Source organism: Necator americanus, chromosome IV, assembly GCF_031761385.1.
Source record: "Necator americanus strain Aroian chromosome IV, whole genome shotgun sequence".
Classification (NCBI taxonomy): domain Eukaryota; kingdom Metazoa; phylum Nematoda; class Chromadorea; order Rhabditida; family Ancylostomatidae; genus Necator; species Necator americanus.
Genome location: NC_087374.1, coordinates 26,139,064 through 26,158,256, shown reverse-complemented (window position 1 = coordinate 26,158,256; position 19,193 = coordinate 26,139,064). Strand labels below are relative to the sequence as shown.

Below are 19,193 nucleotides of genomic sequence, written 5' to 3'. Positions count from 1 at the left end.
GATGGTGCACTTCGGTCAGTGGGACCGCAGGTGTTGTTCCAGAAGCGCAGCGATCTCCGAGGCGAACGTATGTAAGGAGAGTATGTTCAACAATTTTTAAATTGTTATGTTAAGTTGTTAGCTGACGTAAAATATGAAAACCGTAAAATATCAGTACTTTATTAGAACAAATCCACATAGGAAAAGATTTGAAACGGGAAGCCAAAAAGGACGAATGTAAACTCTGGCTGTAACATTTTCTTACCTGGAATAAATGGAGGTATTTCGGTGTTTCACGCAACACAAAATCTTTAGAAGTATAATTGGATGTGCATAGCACAAAAGAGAAAGTAAAGCGTCGAGATGGCAATTCCAGAGTAGAACCAGTAACGGTGCTCAACATAAAACTAAGCTTTTCGAAACGAACAAATACTTAAAAGTTCAGCTCTAAAACGAGCGGAACATATGAAAATCATCAACGGAACTACGATTCCAGTCACTCCTTCCCCAACTTCTCTGATCAGATTCGCAGGATATTCGTACCAATCAACAATGTATCCGTTTGAAAAATCGAGCACTACTGTAGTCTAAAATACTTAAATATCATCTACTATACGTTGATGTCTATATATTTAGTAATTTGAGAAATTCATCATCTTGCTTGCGTTCAGGAAACCTTACCAGATATGCAAGAAGTATAAGAAATCCTTGTATTAGATTGATCTTTTCTGCTCTCATCAAATTTCGGCTTGTGGTTGTATGGAGCGTAACAATTGAATTAAAGGAGCGGATTTTAAATAATGCAAATAAATAAAAAGGGAATGATAATACAGCTAAGAAGTGGAATATAGACGAGAAGACCTGAAAGGTACAATAAGTCTCGCTATTTGTCCTGTTTATATTGGAGAAACAAGTGATACAAAATTCGCCTACTAGCATACAGAATATCAAAGATTTATCATGTGACAATAGCTGATGATGGTTTTTTGGTAGCACTTTTTTTCAAAAAACAAATACGAGCAATTATTTTAGATAACGTTATCTACACAAAGGGTGGTGTACATTTGATGTACCATTTTGTTAGGTTTCAATAAGTGATTTCTTTAACTAAGTCGGACACAAGTTTGTTGCAATCCTTTATTCCTGGCTAACGTTTCGGCAATATCGCCCTCCTCAGAGCCTGAAAGGATGAGATCGAAAGATTGATCGATTATCGATTAATCCGATCAAACGCCTTATCCGCCAAACGACGAAAGCCCTACGTTTACTGTTTGGCTTCATAGGTACCAGTTGAAAATAACGTCGTACCTTAGGATGAGTTTACTACCCTGCCACTGCTAGAAACCTGTTGTGAGGTGACTACCGCAATCAAATATCAACCTTATATAGGGCGCTAGTTCCCGCGCGATGCAGAAGCATTCTTCTTTGCGATTCATCTTCGGGCCCCTGGGGCAGATCCAAGAAGCCTCCAGAGCCTTGCGCGCCACAATACTAGGTTCGCGCGCCAAAACCGTGATCTTAGCTTCGAAATCTTCTCTGTTACCGCACCCTATGACTACCCAATGCAGTGGAGTCACATGATTTCCTTTTGCCGTCCATATGTTCTTTGATTCGAATACATAGTGTTCTAGCTGTTTCTCCTATGTATTCGTCACCATTTTCCGCACAGGAAATCATATAAACAACACATGAACTCATGCAATCACCCTTGTTGTTATCCGGACATATTTTACACTCCGCTGTAGTGCAAATACGATCATACAGGCGATTGCGAATGAGCATTTGCCTAAGGTTACTAGGGGGAGGGAGCTCCATGATGGCAACAGATTCTTTTTTAGGCTTCCTTTTTCTATACTTCCGCTATACTCACACCACTTAATTCTCACTCAGTGCAGCTCAGCAGGAAAAGATCTCACGTCGTATGTATGGTCAACGGTTCGAAATCGTTTGAAGCCAAATAAAGTTTTCATCAAGTCCAACAAGCATTGGTAAACTGGTACTTTTTACCCATACTTGTTGGACAATAACACTTGTTCGATGTGAAGGTTCCACCTGCAGCTCAGCGTGTCTTTTTTTGGAGGCTGCTCAAAACTCATAGTTTTTCGATTTCTAGTACCCTAAAGAAATTGACCAAGCTCTTTACTTTCTGTTTTCTTAAAGGCATCACCCCACGAATCTGGGGTGGCACGGATTTCAGGTGGAGTATCCGTGTACGGGGTCGTAGATTGTGGAGACTAGGGTGGTTCCGCTCATCTCTCACTGAAAGCAGCTGACCCCTGAATGCTGTTTTATATGATGCCTTCTATTACAGCGCGCCACCCTTGCACGCGTAGCGTCCCTTACTGGCTATCGTGGCAGTCCGAATTGATTGTCGACGAATCGCAGGGCGGAGGCGGCGCAAGGGGTGGAGTGTTGCAATAGATGGCGTCGTACAAAACAGCATTCTGGAGGTGGCTCTTTGCAGTGATGCAGGGAGAGATGAGCGGAACTACTCCCGTCTCCATAATCTACGACGCCGTATACGGATACTCCACCCGAAATCCGCACCACCTCAGATTCGTGGTATGCTGCCTTTAATTTACACGACGAAGCAACACATTACACCTGCACAGTAGAAGAAATGGGTAGAAGTGAAGTGAATTTTATTGTCTATTGCTACTTTTCAGAATCCATGTACTACTGGAGTGTCAAAAATTTCTCCAGACGCTGTCTCTTGAAAGAAATCCAGTGTAAGCCTAATTCCTCCTTTTTTACCATTACGACGACTGGTGAAAGAGCATTTTTTTATTGCTAATCACTGCGAAGTACCCCTCCTTCCTTTAACATTTGACGTAGGAAGATTCAAAAAGTGAGACATTCTAAGTTCCTCATCATTAAAGAAATTGTGGGATGATCTCTGGGAGGTTTGCAGAAGGTATTTTATTAGAAGAAAGTTGTATTCTCTGCATCAGAACTACTCACGTTGTACAAAATGTCAGTTTTTCTTTTCTCCACCATGGAAGATAAGCACCACATCAATGTTACAGTGAAACTCCATCCAAAAGTCGCAAGCAGAAAGCAGAATGCGACAATAAGCAGGTTTTTTCTTCAAAATAAGGAATTAAAATAAGCAAAACAAAAAAAAAATTACCGGATGGACAGATGACAGAGAATGTAGCTCCATCTACGTATACAGTTCAAACGAAACCTACATTTTGTACAGAAATTGATGTAAAAATCCTCTTGTAAAGACCGCTACTTGATTGATTCCTATTATGAAAATAATGCACGGAGTATAGGAATCAGTGAGATATTCCAGAAAACACAACAAAGCCGTAAATTTCGGACAATTTTCGTCGCAGAAGTATGCTACCCCAGATGTGATATTTTCAATAATAATAACAACAGTAAGCAGGAAGATAAGAATGAAGAAAGCATTCTGTAGAAAATTTAAAGTTAGATTATTATCATAATATTGCTGTAATTAGAAACCTCTCAGATTACCACACTACTAAGAGTTCTCCTCGGTTGCGAGAACTTTAGTGATAAAAATTGAGAGAATAAAAAAAATGGAAATTGACTCACCGAAAAATATCTTTTTCTGTTCCGAAGGAAGACTGACAATACCATAACTTGCAAAACAAATGGAACGAATTTTACCGAAATAGCTATCCCCTCCTGTACTATTGATATTGCTGCTTGTGATCCTAGAAGTAGTATAGTTTTACAATTTATATTCATTTGCTATCCATAGTAAGTAAGATAGAAAACGTGAAAGTAGCAGACTATCTTATTACGCATAAAATAGAACATTACAAAGCACTAATGCATACGTTAAAATGAAGTCAAACTCTAGGATTTACTCTCTTTAATTTTTTCCAATTTTGATTTAATGATGTCATTTCCAATCCCAAAATCTCTCCAGTTCGAAATCTCTCCAATGCCAACCAAGCGCTTCATGCGTCTGGAGTCGATAAATTGGCACCAGCCTTGTCTGGGAGGATAAAAACATAACATTTGACACTTCGGCTACCCACCGCATGTCATTGTAAAGGACAGTTACACGTTCGTAAACCTCAAACGATTCTGAATTGGAAGTGAACATGGGAGAGCATAGGAACTTTAAGTGAACGTGGAGGCGCATTCTAAGCGGATTAAGGCCCGAAACTTTGTCCTATGTTTTATTACCCCTCCAATCACCTTCGATCTTATAATTCAACTCAACTGTTCCTCTTACTGAAAACTCGTCGAGTCAGCATGTTGTACGGATCCACGATTGAAAGAAATTTTCAAGCAAATCCAAAAATGATGGGGATGCTGTTCTCTGGATGCATCCCTTCATGAAGTGTGACTTGTACAACGGCCGTTCCAAAACCCCCGTTCCAAAACCTTAACGATTACGAATTGCAGTAAAACACATTGGTGCATTCTATGTCCATTAATGCGCCAGAATTGCATTTTAAGAGGAAGGATCCTTTATAGGAATCCGACAGGAAAGTTGAAGTTGGGAAATTAAAATTCAAATAAGTATTAAAGAAACGGGTTTTTAGAGTTTGATTATATTACAACGTACCGGTATTTTGCAGTTTTAAAATTCATTGAAAAAATGTTGTGGGAAGATGGCATTTTGTTATAACTTTTCACTTTGTACGCGCAATCACACTATAATATAATAGATAGTGTACTCCCACAAAGCTAACTTCGGTTTGAAAAAAAAATTCTTCTAGCAAATGGTTGCAATAAAACCACTTAATTTTTCTTGCTTGGGATGCGAACACAGTGGTTAGTACTTTCATAAGAATCCAGAAAATTTGGAATATCAATCAGACACGAAATTCTATTCTAAAACGTCTTACCAGAAATGTTTTTAGACGAGAGTTCTTCCTCTGAGCGTTCTGCTGAATTTCCATATGAGGTCCGGAGATTCATTTCTCATCTCAAATCTGCACAGATCACAAAATATCAATCATGATGAGTAGCAAAGATATGGGAAGATATACTGGAAGAAGAAAATATTGCATATTCTTTTGCTAAGGTTCATATTTTTCAGCTTGCTTCAGTTTCGTATCAGTAATGGTCTTTTTTTGCATTTTTAATAAAGCACAGACGTGCATGATGTACTTCACACACCGATTAAGCTATAAAAATTGTTTTTCAAAAAATTATCTCACATAAAAATTCACTGATGACTTAGTGGACAGAAATTATTATTAATATGTTTAAGGAACGAGAAATGAGAGAAAAATGTGTAGTTGTAAATAATGGATGAATTTAGTCAGATTAAATTTGATGAAGGGTAGTAACGCAACAAAAGTAGGGATAAGAGAAAACATGATTGTAAGATGGGAGAGAGCAGTACAGAATCTATATATCTGGTTTAGAATATGTTGTTTATACCTCGAATATGACGTTTACGATCGCGAAAGATACAAACAGGAAAGCGTCATCAGTTTGTTATAACCACAGGGGATACGCCAACTATTAGGTTGCTCATCGTGTAAACTATTAACTGCAATGCACAAATAATAATAATGATAAAATAAATAGTAATAACAAATAAAGCTGCTGCACACTTGCAAAAATAAAAACTCACTGCCATTAGGAAATCGAACGCATCATATCTACATTTATTTTTAAACTCCCAATCTCCGTAAAAAGGTATTTACATGATTACTTTCGCCATTCTTGCGTACTCATTAGGAATCGGTCTTTCTCTTAGAATCCTTGTTCTCACTTACCAAAAGAGTGAAGATGAATATGTGAGTTGAGAATCACCTTGATCACCTTCACTCCCGTTGATCTTCAAACTGGTCGAGCGGGCGACAGCAATTTTTCCATTTAATAATAGCGCTTAATATCGCGGGGAATCCAATTGCTCACTGCTCTGGTCCAACGGCCGTCGTTATAGCGCATCACGTGCCCGGCCCACCTTATTTTACTTTCCCTGACTATCGCGGCGGCGTCTCCAATCTTCGATCTGACGTAGGAAAGAACCCTATCTCTCACTTAGGTGAAGCAGGTTACTCCTAGCATCACTCTTTCAATTGTGCTTTCAAAGACGCTGATCGCATTTTCTTCTGCTTGCGACACGCCCAGGTTACCGAAGCATAGGTCAAAGCAGTAAGTACGGTAGTGTTGAAGAAGTAAAGTACAGCGGTGAAGGAGCACGGAGCCGAGTGTTCTTGGTCTTCTTCACCACATCCTCGATGTTCTTATACGCTCCCCAAACTGCTCGTCTCCTTCCGCCTAGCTCGGGAGTCAGGTCGTTCATCATGCTCATTTCCCGACTCAGATAAACGTAGCTGGTGCGTTCGGATATCTTCGTTCCGTTGAACTTGAATGGGACATCCGAGACCCATCTCACTTGGAGATTCGGCTGAAGACCGATTCAATCATGTGTTTAGTCAAATTCGGCCAGCATTCGTTGAATCGTTCATTCTGCTTGAATGATGCTAGACGTTATCGGGACGATGTCAACAACAAAGCGCAAATGGTGTAGCTGCCGACCATCAACGGTCGCTCCCATTTCGTCCCATTCCAGCTTTCGCATTGGTGGTAGCTGTGAATATTTAAATGAGATTGCATCATCCTGTCAGACCTCCTTCTTCACGTAAATGATGATATTCCTGTAGAATGACGAAATTCTGGTCGTGAATTTACTGTATAACTCTCGAATTACCTTTTTGAGTGGGGACGCCTCGGTTGGCCAAGGCTTCCATGACCGTCTCAACTTCGGTGCTTCCGTCTCAACTGAGTCGAAGGCCTTCATCAAGTTGATGAATGTGAAGCAGAGCGGCATTTTGTACCCTTGCAATAGTTCAATATCCAAGACTTTTTAATCCCATTAAGGTCACTTACGTAAAGAGTTTGAAGTTGACGGACAGTAAGCAGAATGGGCGATCATTGCCGATGTCATGTAGATCTCCCTTTTTATACAACAACACGGTCTTGCCGGTCTTCCACTGTTTAAGAACCTTGCATTCCGACAGGTAATGTGTAACAAGCCTCGCCAAGGTGTTGATGAGTACTGACGAAAGGTTCTTTAGATGTTCTGGTCTTATTCTGTCGGGATCGAGTGCCGTACGTTTCCTTACTAACACGACAGCATGTCATTCTTCGGACGGGACAAGCTCTGGGATGACATGCCCATCTTCCCTCAGATGGTGAGGAGGCAAGTGGACATGGCTGTCGAAGAGATCAGAGTAGAATTCGTAGATGACCTTTTCAGTCCCTTTCTCGATGCTATAGTTGTTTCATCTGAGATCGAGAGAGCAGTCGTTGTTTGTTTTACGATTGGCAAAGCTTCGACGGGCATCGGATGCTTTTCCCCGCCTCTGCAGCTTCAGCCAGCACTTCTGCTCTTCTCCCTTTAAGGTATTCCTTTATCGCCGCTCTGCAAAGCCTTGCGATCTCGGACGTGAGTTCTTGGTTCCCTGCGGCTCATGCTACTCCACGCTGGCGTATCAGCTCAAGAGTTTCAAGAGACGGACGTCTTTTGGTGGTTTTTAGACTCTCAGCCTTCGCTGTGCAGTCGTAGAGGTGTTCAACGAGCCGGTCGATGGTATTCTTCGTCGATGTCGTTCATCGCGGAACCTTCCCAAAAGCCGGCTAGCCAAGAGATCCCAGTTAATAATAGTTCTGGTATTTCGCTCTCTGACCTTCGCGACTTTCTCTTCTCTCCGATTAAACGAAAATTTTGCAACAGCGACATTCGTCAGTCAAAGCCTTTTACTGACGATGATGTGGTCAATTTCGTTACGGTATCCTCCACCGGGCGACTCCCACGTCCAACGTAGGGAGGACGGCTTCTGGCATTGCAAGTTCCCATAGATGTTCTTAGTCGTCATGATGAACTCGGAAATCCTCTCTCGCTGCTTATTCCATTGAAGGCTGTAGGTTCCGATGTCAAGCTCTTAAGGCGTTCTTCTAGGGCCAATTTTGGAGTTGAAATCACCAACGATGACATCGTAGAAGGTATGATCTTCTCTGTAGAACGTCTCCAGATCCAGTTAGAAAGTTTCGATTTCCTCTTCTCCGTTGCTTGATGTAATGTGACGTGATGGAGCGCAAGCGATGAAGATTGTTAAGGCTGGCGTTGAACCACATCTTTTCATCCGTAAACGTCCGGTTCGGGTTGGAAGTTGTTCGAAGGAGAAGATGTTCTTTGCCATTCTCGTGTTGACGAAGACGCCAACTTCATTAATGCCTCTACTGTCGCATGTTCCTAAAAACAGTTCTTCTCAATTTCATATACGGCGTTGAAAAGGTTACGTCGCCTCGTCTCGGTCAGTCTGATGACGTCGTACTTAATCTTTCTGGGTTGCACTATCAGATCTTCGATGGCCGCTTCCGATGTAAGCATACGTGCGTTATAAGTACAGATCGTCATCCTAGTCCTTTTCCGTTCCGGTAGCCTATATGACTCCTGCAACCCCGTCTTTCTTGGCACTAACGTACCAGGCTTTCCTCCGGAATCACGAGACTCTTTTCTATTACTGTGACATGCGTAAAAGTTTAAAACCCATGGGCAGGTTGCAAACCTCAAGTCCCGTGAGTTTCGCAACGTTCCCGCGGCGTGGACATGTGGAGCTGATTTGTTGGAGGTGACTCCAAACCGCCTCCCTTGCACCTCCCAGTCACTTGATTGCAGGCTTTTGGCCGGGCCGACGTGCGGGATACAAGGATGTCATGAGCCATTCCTGGCTTAGCAGAAACAGGGAGTCCACCTCCTGAATCCACCCGCGTCTCTGGACAGGCACAAGGTCGTTATTGGTCCGCGACTAGCCTCTATCCGCCACCCAGGGACAAGTCACGTAGCCTCGCGACCAACCGGTGTGATCCCTCTAGTGAGCAAGATCCCTGGGAGTGTAGAATATGAAAGGAAATAGAGCACAGCAATATACTTCTATCTTCTTTTCGTTTCTTCCTGTCCATGTAATCAAATTTTCGTCAAATTTTAATCAAATTCAATCAAAATTTATTTTCGGATGCGCAAAAGCCCAATGTGCAATAGCATGCAGAACCTTTGAAAGAAAAAAAAAACAAAAACATTGAAAATCCAAAAACTGGTATATCGTTGAGAAGAGAACAAAATGGCGCAAACCATTCACCAAAAGTCAATAATTGCCCCATAACATGTCCTGATTTTATAGCTGGAAAAGAGATCAAGGACTTAGATTTTCATATTCGATTAAAACGTCAAAAAATTGCTAAAGGCTACCGCATGAAATTGTTGATATTTTTCCCCTTCTTTGTGCAATTTTGGTTATTCTGTAAAATTACGGTTTGTCCTTACGTTTGTTCTTTGTTGCAAAGACAAAAATTATCAGGTTTGTAGGTTTAAATGAAAGTAAGAAAAAAACAATTTCAATAAAACAAGTAATGCAGAAATCTTAAACAAAAGTTTCTCAATACTGCTAGTTAGTTACACAAGATATCAACGTAAGCTCTTCAATACTAGCTGACTTGTATGAATAGGTGAAATTGAACGCATGGGTGCGTACAATGATTCACGAACAAAAAACGCTTAATTTAATTTCTATCCACGAAGCTCTACGAGTAGACGATGGAAAATTAGCATTCTTTGGGCATGAAACAGTTAAAAATACTCTCGTCATTACTTTCAGCAATGATTACGCTTAAGTTCAGTATTTACGCTGCTAACTAATCCCACCGCTTATTATTTTGGATAAAAATGTGATAATTTGCACTACGAGCTTACATATAAGGTCAGTGGTCGTAAATTCAGATTTAAATTTTAATGTTCATTTGAATTATTATTCACTAATACATTCAGTGTGGACATTTGTAACGTTTGCAGATTTGTTGGTGAAATCATTGATGCCCTTTGCTTAGAATTTAGGAGGCTGCGACGTAAAAAAGTTAACGTTGAGTTAAAATCGAAAAGATCTCGAGATTGTATTTGTCGAACTGTGAATGAAGTGCTTCAGTGGTCGCAACAAATGGTAGTCTGAGACTGGACGAATAGACCAGGTAGACGACATTGCAGTTTTTTTTTGCTTTGCAGTTTTTTTGCAAAGTGACGTGCAGAAGTTGTTCATATGTCATGTTTTGCAAATTAGCAAAAGTGTGCATGTGCATCCTAAAATATAGTCGGATCAAAGCGACATGGAATGGAATGAAAGCGACATGGAATGGATAATTGAATCTGAAAGACTTCGAGAACATTCTAGAAGGCGCTTGCACTTGTTAGAGCGTTTGATTCATTTCTGGAAAATTCGTGATTTTTAGGATACTTGGTAAAAGGCTTTTTGAAGAATCTAATAATATAAGACGATCACTATGAACAACATTTTACGTAATTTTATATCATTCCAGTGTAGTCTACATGAATATCCTTAGAACATCGATTTAAATTCACATAAAAACACATCGATTTTGAAAGACGAAATGGATAATTTCAAGTGCTTTGTGATGTTTACTCGGACATACGTAGCATTTTGCACCTGCATGTTCATGAATCAAATCAGCTGAGATTCTTGGTATGTTAGGAATAAAATGTAGCTCTGTTTGCCTTTTTTTTATTGATTTTGATCAAGTTCAGAGAATTTCCGTTATCAAATTTACGTTTGCAAGTTTTTTTCCTTCACTCTTTTCGGATCAAGTCGCGACATTTCTTTTTGCATTCTGAAGTGAAAGGGTGTTCAATTTTTAAAGACTTCTTACCAACGTGGACTGGAGTTGGCCAAACTAATTGGCTAACGGACGGTCCTTATTTGAAACAAATTCCTGGTCTAACTATAGACGGCCGTGCAACTCTGGGATGGGTCCCATGCCTTCAGACGTATAAGTATTAATTGCATGAGAATTTCTATCCATGCTGCATCAATGATGTATAGTCTTACTTTTGCAGGAAATTAAATAGCGTGCTGTTCTCAATAAGTTAAGCACGCGTTTAAAGACATATGATAAATGTTGAACAACACAAAACAGAATTATGGAAGAACCGCTAACTGAGTCATTAAAGAAGTAAACAACTGGTCGTGGATTTTTGATTTCGTTAAAACTGATGAAAACGCAATACAGTATCATGTATCAATGCAGCATCATGGTTCGAGAATATTTTTCTCTTCCTTTAACTACTTCTAACTCCTGCGTAGTTTCTCGACATATGCTATTTGGAAAGGTGTACGAAATTCAGCTTATCATTGCGTTAAAAATCAAAGTTGTAATACCCAGTTTAATCCGAGAAAGGCGAAAATAAATTACAAATGTTTAAATAACTCCAAGTTTCTTCCCAACTTCCTTGAACGCGTCAACGGCGAAGTCGATTTGCTCGGTACTGTGCGCTGCAGAAATCTGTAAAAACGGGTTATATAAATGTTGTAAGAGAAGAGAAAACTGAAAGATTGATTAAATACTATAGTCGTGGGAATTCTTTGCTCAAACACAAAGGATGACATAGATACTCCTTGAGGACAGAAGAAGAATGTTGAAGTATGCATTGGTTAACCACATAATCAGTTATCAGAGTTGCTTAAGAAGGAGTAGAATTTTGTAGATAAAAGATGTGGATATATAGATGTGGATATATGAGGATTGTCTAAAGTCAAATTACCACTATTACTACCTCGTGACCTTGTTCTTATTGCTGTTTTTAATTTGTTTATTAGTTTATTTATTTCTTTTTGTTATAACTCGTTATTACTATTATATTATTAATACATATATAATATATTATATTGTATTATGATTATTCGTTAACATAGCAGGTTTTATTTATTTACAATTCTACTTCTTCTTGAGCAACTCTGTTAACTAATTGTGTGGTTAAGCGATGCATACTTCAACATAGACGAAAACTTTTTAATAACTCACTCTATGCTTTTTTTAAAAAATTTTCTCATACAGAATGCATTTTCAGCGTAAAAAATACTTGAATCTTTTTGTTTGCTCTCATAACACTTCATTGAAATAAATGCGATCTTATTTTAAAGAATGTTTACAATACCGTATCTATAACAATCATCCGACAATAATTATTTTTTCCGGTATTGCAACCGAGAAAAATGACGTGATTTATCCAAAAGTGATTCGCTATTGTTCTTTTTTATTAATTATTATTATTTACTCATTAATTATACATATTCAACATAATTACATATATAATAATAATAATTACATAATTATACTATGAACAAAGGAAATGTAGTTGTTTTCTTTATGAACGAAGAAACCAATTTTGTCCTATTTTTGATTTAGCTTTTCTTTCTATTAATGATGTTTGAAACTGACATGAGAATTTTCAAAGGAAATTATTCAGGAGAAGAGAATTACTTGCTACTACATTTCCAATTTTTTCTGTTAGAGTTGTAGCCTCGTAAACTTCTCTTCCTGGCCTACAATTATTGAAACTAATGTTACAATAGAGACAGACTATGTTTTTATATCTCGAGAAACTTGAGAACATGTGTTCGAATAGCAAATTGAATGGTTTTTCTTCTGGTCTGGCAAGTAATTTTAACACAGAAATCAAACAGCAGCTTAAAAAAGCATATGTTGTTATCCTCGCAAACATTGTATGACTCAGATACCAGTTATTTTTGTCTGGCATTTGCTCCTCAATCGATCTCTGAATCAAGAAAAAGACTGGGTTCTCAGAATGAGAAGTACCCAGCAGCAAGTGTGAGACAGAGAAAGAGAAGAAGAAGCAAAAGTAGAAGGAGAGAGAGAAGAGAAGAAAGAGAGCTAGAGAGTAATGGAATAATCCACAGAAAAAAAAACAGGAAGAAGTGAAGGAAAAAACGAGCGGCTGGATACTGACGGATATTATAAAATAGCACTTTTATATTACGTTGATAAAAGGTGATAAGTTGAAATAAAAAGGTTCTCAGTGCGATGCAGGCTCCAACGAGAACCACTTCATCTATTCATACATTGTATGCGCCAGTATTTGTGTTGATCGGACCTCCAGTGCATGAAACTCCAGTGGAACTCACGAAATTCCGCCAGCGCTTAGCGGTCGTTTTCGTCCAAACTTAATATCGAGATCTACAGAAAACTTCACCTGAACCCTAATGCGAGCTTTTCCCGTCGGCACAACAGGATAGCTAAAGCCAATGACGTAGATGCCCTTCTTCAACAAAGCATCTGCCATCTCCGATGCAAGCCTACAATCGTGATGCTGCATAATTTTTACTTTACATTTTTACAACACAACATTATCGATACGTAGCTGATAGACGGTGACTCTTAGAAAAATTTCCTGATATAAAATAATCATTCTTACCTAGCATCGCCGAGGAGAACGGGACAAATTGGATGTGTGCTGTCATTTCCTAACACCTTGAATCCCAAATCAGTCATATTGGTCCTGGACATGTTGAAGATGATGAAAATGAATGAATATTGAGAAAAGATTTAAAAAAGCGACCTGAATCGTTGCACGTTAGCCTTCAATGAGCCGATAAAGGACGGATCATTCATAAGAAGATCAAAAACCTGAATATTATTTGTTCTCGACATTTGTTAGGTTGGAAAAGTAAATAGATATCACTTTAATAGCTCCTCCAACAATACTGGGTGCCAATGAATTTGAGAAGAGGTATGGTCTGGATCGCTGTCGTAGAAGGTCAATTAATGGTTTCGGTCCTTAAAAGAAGAGTAAGAAAAGGTATGTCTGTAAATTGACATATTTCAACCCTATAATTTTCAATTTTTCAAAATTTTTAGATCTAAAAAAATGAAGTTATAACTGCCTTCATGAATTTGTTTACGCAGATTGAAGGAACAGAGTGCCGTTAGAGGAGTCACATAATGGACTTTGAAAGAGGATCCGAGATCAATGCTCCAACATCACAGTGCTTATGGTTGCCGGTGTTTGCATTCGCAGAAAGCCTACACATTCATCACTGGACTTCGTCCAATCGAACTGTGTAGCGTCGCGTCACATGAAGCAAACATAAGTAGAGGGACATGTTTTTCATTTTAATACGGAGAAAAACTTCGTAAACTACAAATATTCTCACTTTTCTCAACGTAAAAATTTTTCTTAACGAACGAGGCGGCTAGGCGTCACGCGGTGTGCCAACATGTGTTTCAGCGGGCACTAACAAACATCAAATATCGAACTGAAACACCTCCTATTTTTTTCGCATTTCTGCGCGCTAGAATATAATTTTTCGTTTCTGTTATCGTCAGTTTGGGAGTTTTAAGCAGTTTACATTGGAAATTGTTTGTTTACTTGTATAGTTTTCTATCATTCACATACTATTGTGGAATATACTCTGTTTTCCTGAAAGTCGCTTGTGCGAAAAATGGAAAAAGGAAAACGCAGAGTTCTATAGGAAATACCTAGCGCGCTAGAATATAATTTTTGAATCTGTAATCGACTAATGTATCAGTGTGATTATTACCAGTAGTATATCCTCCCATTGATCCTCCGAGTGCTTTACCTAGTGTCGAATTGACAATGTCGACTCGTCCGGACATTCCTGAATAAGATTACCTTGTTCTAGTGGAATTACCTATGTGCTACTTAATAAATAAAAGGCTAAAAAGGTTATTTTTGCCTAGAGACTCTTCTGTTCCTCTTCCGGTTGGACCGAAAAATCCGCTAGCGTGACAATCATCCACAAATACAATAGCATTGTACCTAAACCACGAAGATAGAAGCAAAAAGTCGCTCAGCTTGAACATCACTTCTCAACTCACTTCTCAGCTAGATCACAAATCTCCTTCAACGGTGCAACATCGCCATCCATGGAAAACACCCCGTCAGTGACAATTACACGCTGGCGAGCATCTTCAACAGTATTTTGATTTTTTATTGGATACGAATGTTTGGAAAAATACAGTTGCAATCCTAGATGCACTGCTCCAACAACAGGAAAATTTGCTTTGATCAAAACAGAAAAAAAATCGACGGTAGCGGCTAAGGCTTGAGCCGAAGATGCAGAATGCCATTAAATCCATGCGAATTACGCAGAGATTTTTTCTATCTTACTTTTATTTTACTTTTTTTACACATAATTGTACAAAGGGTGTCTAACCTTGATTCTCCTTTAATTTCGTCTCCAAGTCTGCAATGTCCATGTGCTTAAAGCGTAGTTTCTTTGCCTTGCTCAGTCTGATTCCGTCGATAATGGAGGCGTGATTGAGTTCGTCAGAGATAATGATGTCGTCAGCATCTGGATAATTTTTTTTTCAAAATTAAAGGGTTTTCTGGGTATTTTTAGTTTCGACAAAATCTCAAGGGTTTTTCCGAATCCTAGTTTTTTTGCACTACAGAAATAAGCATCTAGACATAAGAATAAAACAAATCAAACTGAACATTTTAAAATGGTGAAATTGTCAAGATCATTCAACCAGTTCACAGCATTTTATAGTTTTAGTAATTACTAGTCCCAGAAAAAAAAAATTGATTTGTCACGAACAGTCCACAAAAGTGGTTGAGGATTTGCAGTTTGATGTAATTCATTATTCCTCAGGACATTCTTAGTATGTCCAGCATGTTTACGGGGAAGTATCCCAACGTTAGCCTCTTGGCAGGTATAACTTGGATTGAATTGGAAGTTAAATTTTGTAGAAATGCACTCACTTGTTAATTGCTCGAAAATGCCACCGTTAGCATCGAAACAGGCTGCATACAAAATTGCATCCTCCATGCCGTGGAACTGAAATCATTCTCTTTTTCCTGCATGTATGTAACGGAAGTGCGGTTTTTTTGCGTCTGGCCTGCGACGGGATCAGCGTGCTTTCGGTTGCTGCATAGATGTTAAAATGAAGTGAGATAAGGAATACATTTGAGATAATAGATTTTCCCTTTTTCACCATGTTATAATGACTTATCCTAGGAGATCATAAGAAAAAAATGTCAACTCCCTCCATTTTCCCCTCATTTCATTTCAGAAGTCATAAAGAATTTCGCAAACGATCGCCTAGAAAGCCACATGCGGCTACTCGTTGCAAAAAAATTCACACCAGTTCGACGGTAAATCACAAAGCAGCCGTTTAGTAAGGAATTTCCAGTTGACTTCTCCTTAGTAATTCGCTTTTCTTTGCATTTTCTACCGTAGAATATAAGTTTCTTGCTCTCTGATCATTTTCCTTCATCAAAGAGCTTACACTTACTTTAGCAATCTTAGACTCCAACTCTTTGTGCAAATCCTGAGTACCACAGATAAATCGAACGGATGATAGTCCAGCTCCATGACTGGCCAGTGCTTGCTGCCCAGCTTTGATCACCTAAAATGCACAAGACATTTAGTAGTTCTCAAGAAAATTTTACTTCGATACTCACTGGTAAGTGAAGATGAGCGGATTTTCAAAAGCATTTCCATTCCTAAATCTCTGATCTGTTCAGAAATCAACAGTCAACATTCTTTTTAGTCTTTTGATATTAAAGGACTGATAAGAACCGGTATTCGTAACATGTCGATGGTGACAGCTCATCTCTCTTAACAACATTTCTCTCAGGAAAAACACTCTTCGAATAACTTTCCTTGATAATTCTTTTGGACTTCGCGGAATACGCGAGAGTCTAAGTACATACACTCACCTCTGGATGGCTACTAAGTCCGAGATAGTTATTAGCGCAGAAGTTGATAACCGCTTTCTCTTGACCTTGTACCTTCACGGTGACTCCCTGCGGTCCAACAATCACTCTTTCGTTTTTGTAAGTGCCAGCCGCCTAAATGAATAACTGACAATTTTGTAAATCTTAACATTTTTGATCAGCCCAATGAACTTCATCAAATCCTTTGGATCCTCGTAGAAAATTCCATGTTTCAAAAATTGAAACTTGACTAATTCATACTTGATATTTTACTATGAGAATATGTATATATTCTTATATTTCATGTTATTTGCTAAATGATAAAAAGCTTCCTTGGTCAGTTTCGAAACATCGAGCATGAAGGCGCAGTGGAATTTCGACTACATTTTTTTAGACAAGTACTAACATTTACTTTTTATTTTATTTTATTTATCAGTACAGTTTCAGGGAATCGGCTGAATTGTGTTCCGATGTCAGTTACTCCTCTAAATGACAAAGTGTTTGAGGAATTTGTGACAAATACAAAATGCTACTTTATCGATGTGCGGGGGAACTTACGACAGTATTAACTTACGACCCGGTTAGAACGGTACCGTACTAAAAAGCGTGGAAAAAGAGTAAATCGCTTTTGATTTTAATAAAGAGATCTCATTCTAACAACTTTAAAATTACTTTTTTGAAAGACTATTATTTCTGAAGTGCATTCAGAAATATTAGTCTTTCAAAAATTTCCGCAGTTCTCAAGGAATAGTCTAGGAACTCACCTTGATCCCCTCAAGCTCTTTGTTAAGGATCGCTCTGAGGCCAGTGCTTCCTTTCGAGTAGCAGCGTACGGTTCGTGACAGCATCGCGCAGCAAATGTAACGTTGGCAAGCAGCAGCTCGCTGAGAGAAAAGGAGAATTGATCGGAGAAGGAACGATACGTGAACGTTGAATTCTCAATGAGAAGAGTATCATCGGAGAAAATCGTTTCCCATAACTAGCTAATGTTAGGAATTCAAATTTCTATTGATAAAGAAAAAAAACGCTGAGAGAGAAATTCTTCGTTGAAAGGTGGGTACTTCAAGGAAAATCCTAGAGATTTTCCATGAACGAGATATATCAGCGGGGAACGAGGACCACTGCGGTGGATGCGGTGATTGGGCGGGCACGTGTGCGCAAAAGATATGGATAAGGTTGGCTGTAATGTTGTGTGTGCGGGGATGGTTTTTTTCCTCCCGCCATATCGTCGATGTGAACTTTTCTAAGCGAACGTCGGCTGCAAACTCTCACGTATTTTTGAAAGAAATCGTTCAATGACGGTAGGAATGATGACTATTTCGTGCTTCTTCGCAAACACAGCGCGTTCGCGCTCATGATGGTAAGCGTAGGTCTATGCAGACGCTGGGCATCGCTCCAAGTTGTCCTTGAGAAAAGAGGAGACACGTGTTCTGCAATTTCATCAGGTACAACTGCACCCCAGTGACTATGATGGAGAAGAACTCTGGAATTTTGGATATGAAAATGGATTTGGAGGAAAAACTAAAACTTTAATCCAAAAATAACTTGAAGTTAAGAAGTAAAAGGTAACTAGATAACTAATGCTAGATGATCATCTAGTTATGTTTGAACCAAAGAGTATCAAATATCTAGCTTGGCATAACCAGGTATTATCCCTTTGGTGTATTCGTTCAAGACATTTGTCTGTTGTTCGAATAGTTCTAATAATAATGGTTATACTATTTTGCTTTCTGAGCGGTCGAGTATTCGAAGCACTGAGAAAATGTTATAGTGTTCGTTCGTATGTGAGTATATATTTTATCGAGGACGACCGCAACAGCGATCACAGTTGGCGCCAATTGGTCAATTTTCCCTTCTAAAAAAACCTATCCACTCCTCCTGCTAGCAATTTTCTCAATGTTTTTGATTGCGTGAATTTTCACGCATGTAGAATATGCCACATTTTTAAAAGTTGCGCTTAAATAAGCGAGTTCACGTCATGAAAATTAGAGAAGAAGGATGGAAAAGGGCAGAAAATCGGCGGACAGAAGTGATTACACTGCAGCAGGAACTCTCGATATGAATTTCTGTTTTCCTTCAGAATCGATTCAATCGGCGATGATTCAGGCGAAGTTGGCATTCCAAACAGCTGCGTCGTCATGGCTTTAGAAAAACCGCGGACGGTTTTTGCACGTAAATGTGAATTCGAAATCGTCCCGTTACCACGTGGAAGCAATTGACGATGACGATAAATTCGTCGTTCTTTTAATGTCGTTTTAGACTTGTCTTCTGCCCTTTTAAACATCAAAGAAATTTTCTCACAGTTATAATGTGACGAGTTTCCAAAGAAACTGCAGTTACTACGTTAATAATTTTCAAAGAAAGATGATTATCATCTGTTCAGTTCCAGAGATAGGAAATAAGAAAATATGATGAAACAGTTTCTAAAGAACGTGAAGAAGAATGTCTATCGGTGAACTTCTTTTAGACGTTGAATTCATTTCCTGGGAAGAATTTCGACGACCACTACAGACATGTAATATCGGTCTCACGGACATTTGAGGTGGTATTTGTGCAAAAAGACATATCCGATATGTGACAAACATTTTTCTTCTCCTCAATCATACTCAAGGTCGAAGTGAAAGCAGAAAACGAACCCATTCACACCGCTCTAAAGCCCACCTTCAATGGAGGTAGTCGTTCTTTGAAATATTCGCCAGGACCATAATGTAGAACAAAT

The 19,193-nt window shown here is 39.0% G+C and overlaps 2 protein-coding genes across 2 annotated transcripts; both read right to left on the bottom strand.

Moving 5' to 3' along the window:
* Window positions 1-6,070: 6,070 nt before the first annotated feature.
* RB195_002732 (uncharacterized protein) lies at window positions 6,071-6,757 on the bottom strand (the record flags this gene model as incomplete). Its single annotated transcript, XM_064200122.1, has 2 exons — window positions 6,071-6,334; window positions 6,638-6,757. 2 exons carry the CDS (start codon window positions 6,755-6,757, stop codon window positions 6,071-6,073), a joined length of 384 nt encoding a protein of 127 aa, XP_064056003.1.
* Window positions 6,758-11,193: 4,436 nt separating this feature from the next.
* On the bottom strand, window positions 11,194-17,322 carry RB195_002731 (uncharacterized protein; the record flags this gene model as incomplete). Its single annotated transcript, XM_064200121.1, has 13 exons — window positions 11,194-11,277; window positions 12,986-13,088; window positions 13,208-13,291; window positions 13,352-13,419; window positions 13,475-13,569; window positions 14,334-14,411; window positions 14,490-14,572; window positions 14,632-14,722; window positions 14,970-15,107; window positions 15,518-15,593; window positions 16,051-16,164; window positions 16,478-16,609; window positions 17,239-17,322. 13 exons carry the CDS (start codon window positions 17,320-17,322, stop codon window positions 11,194-11,196), a joined length of 1,230 nt encoding a protein of 409 aa, XP_064056002.1.
* Between the last annotated feature and the right edge of the window lie 1,871 nt (window positions 17,323-19,193).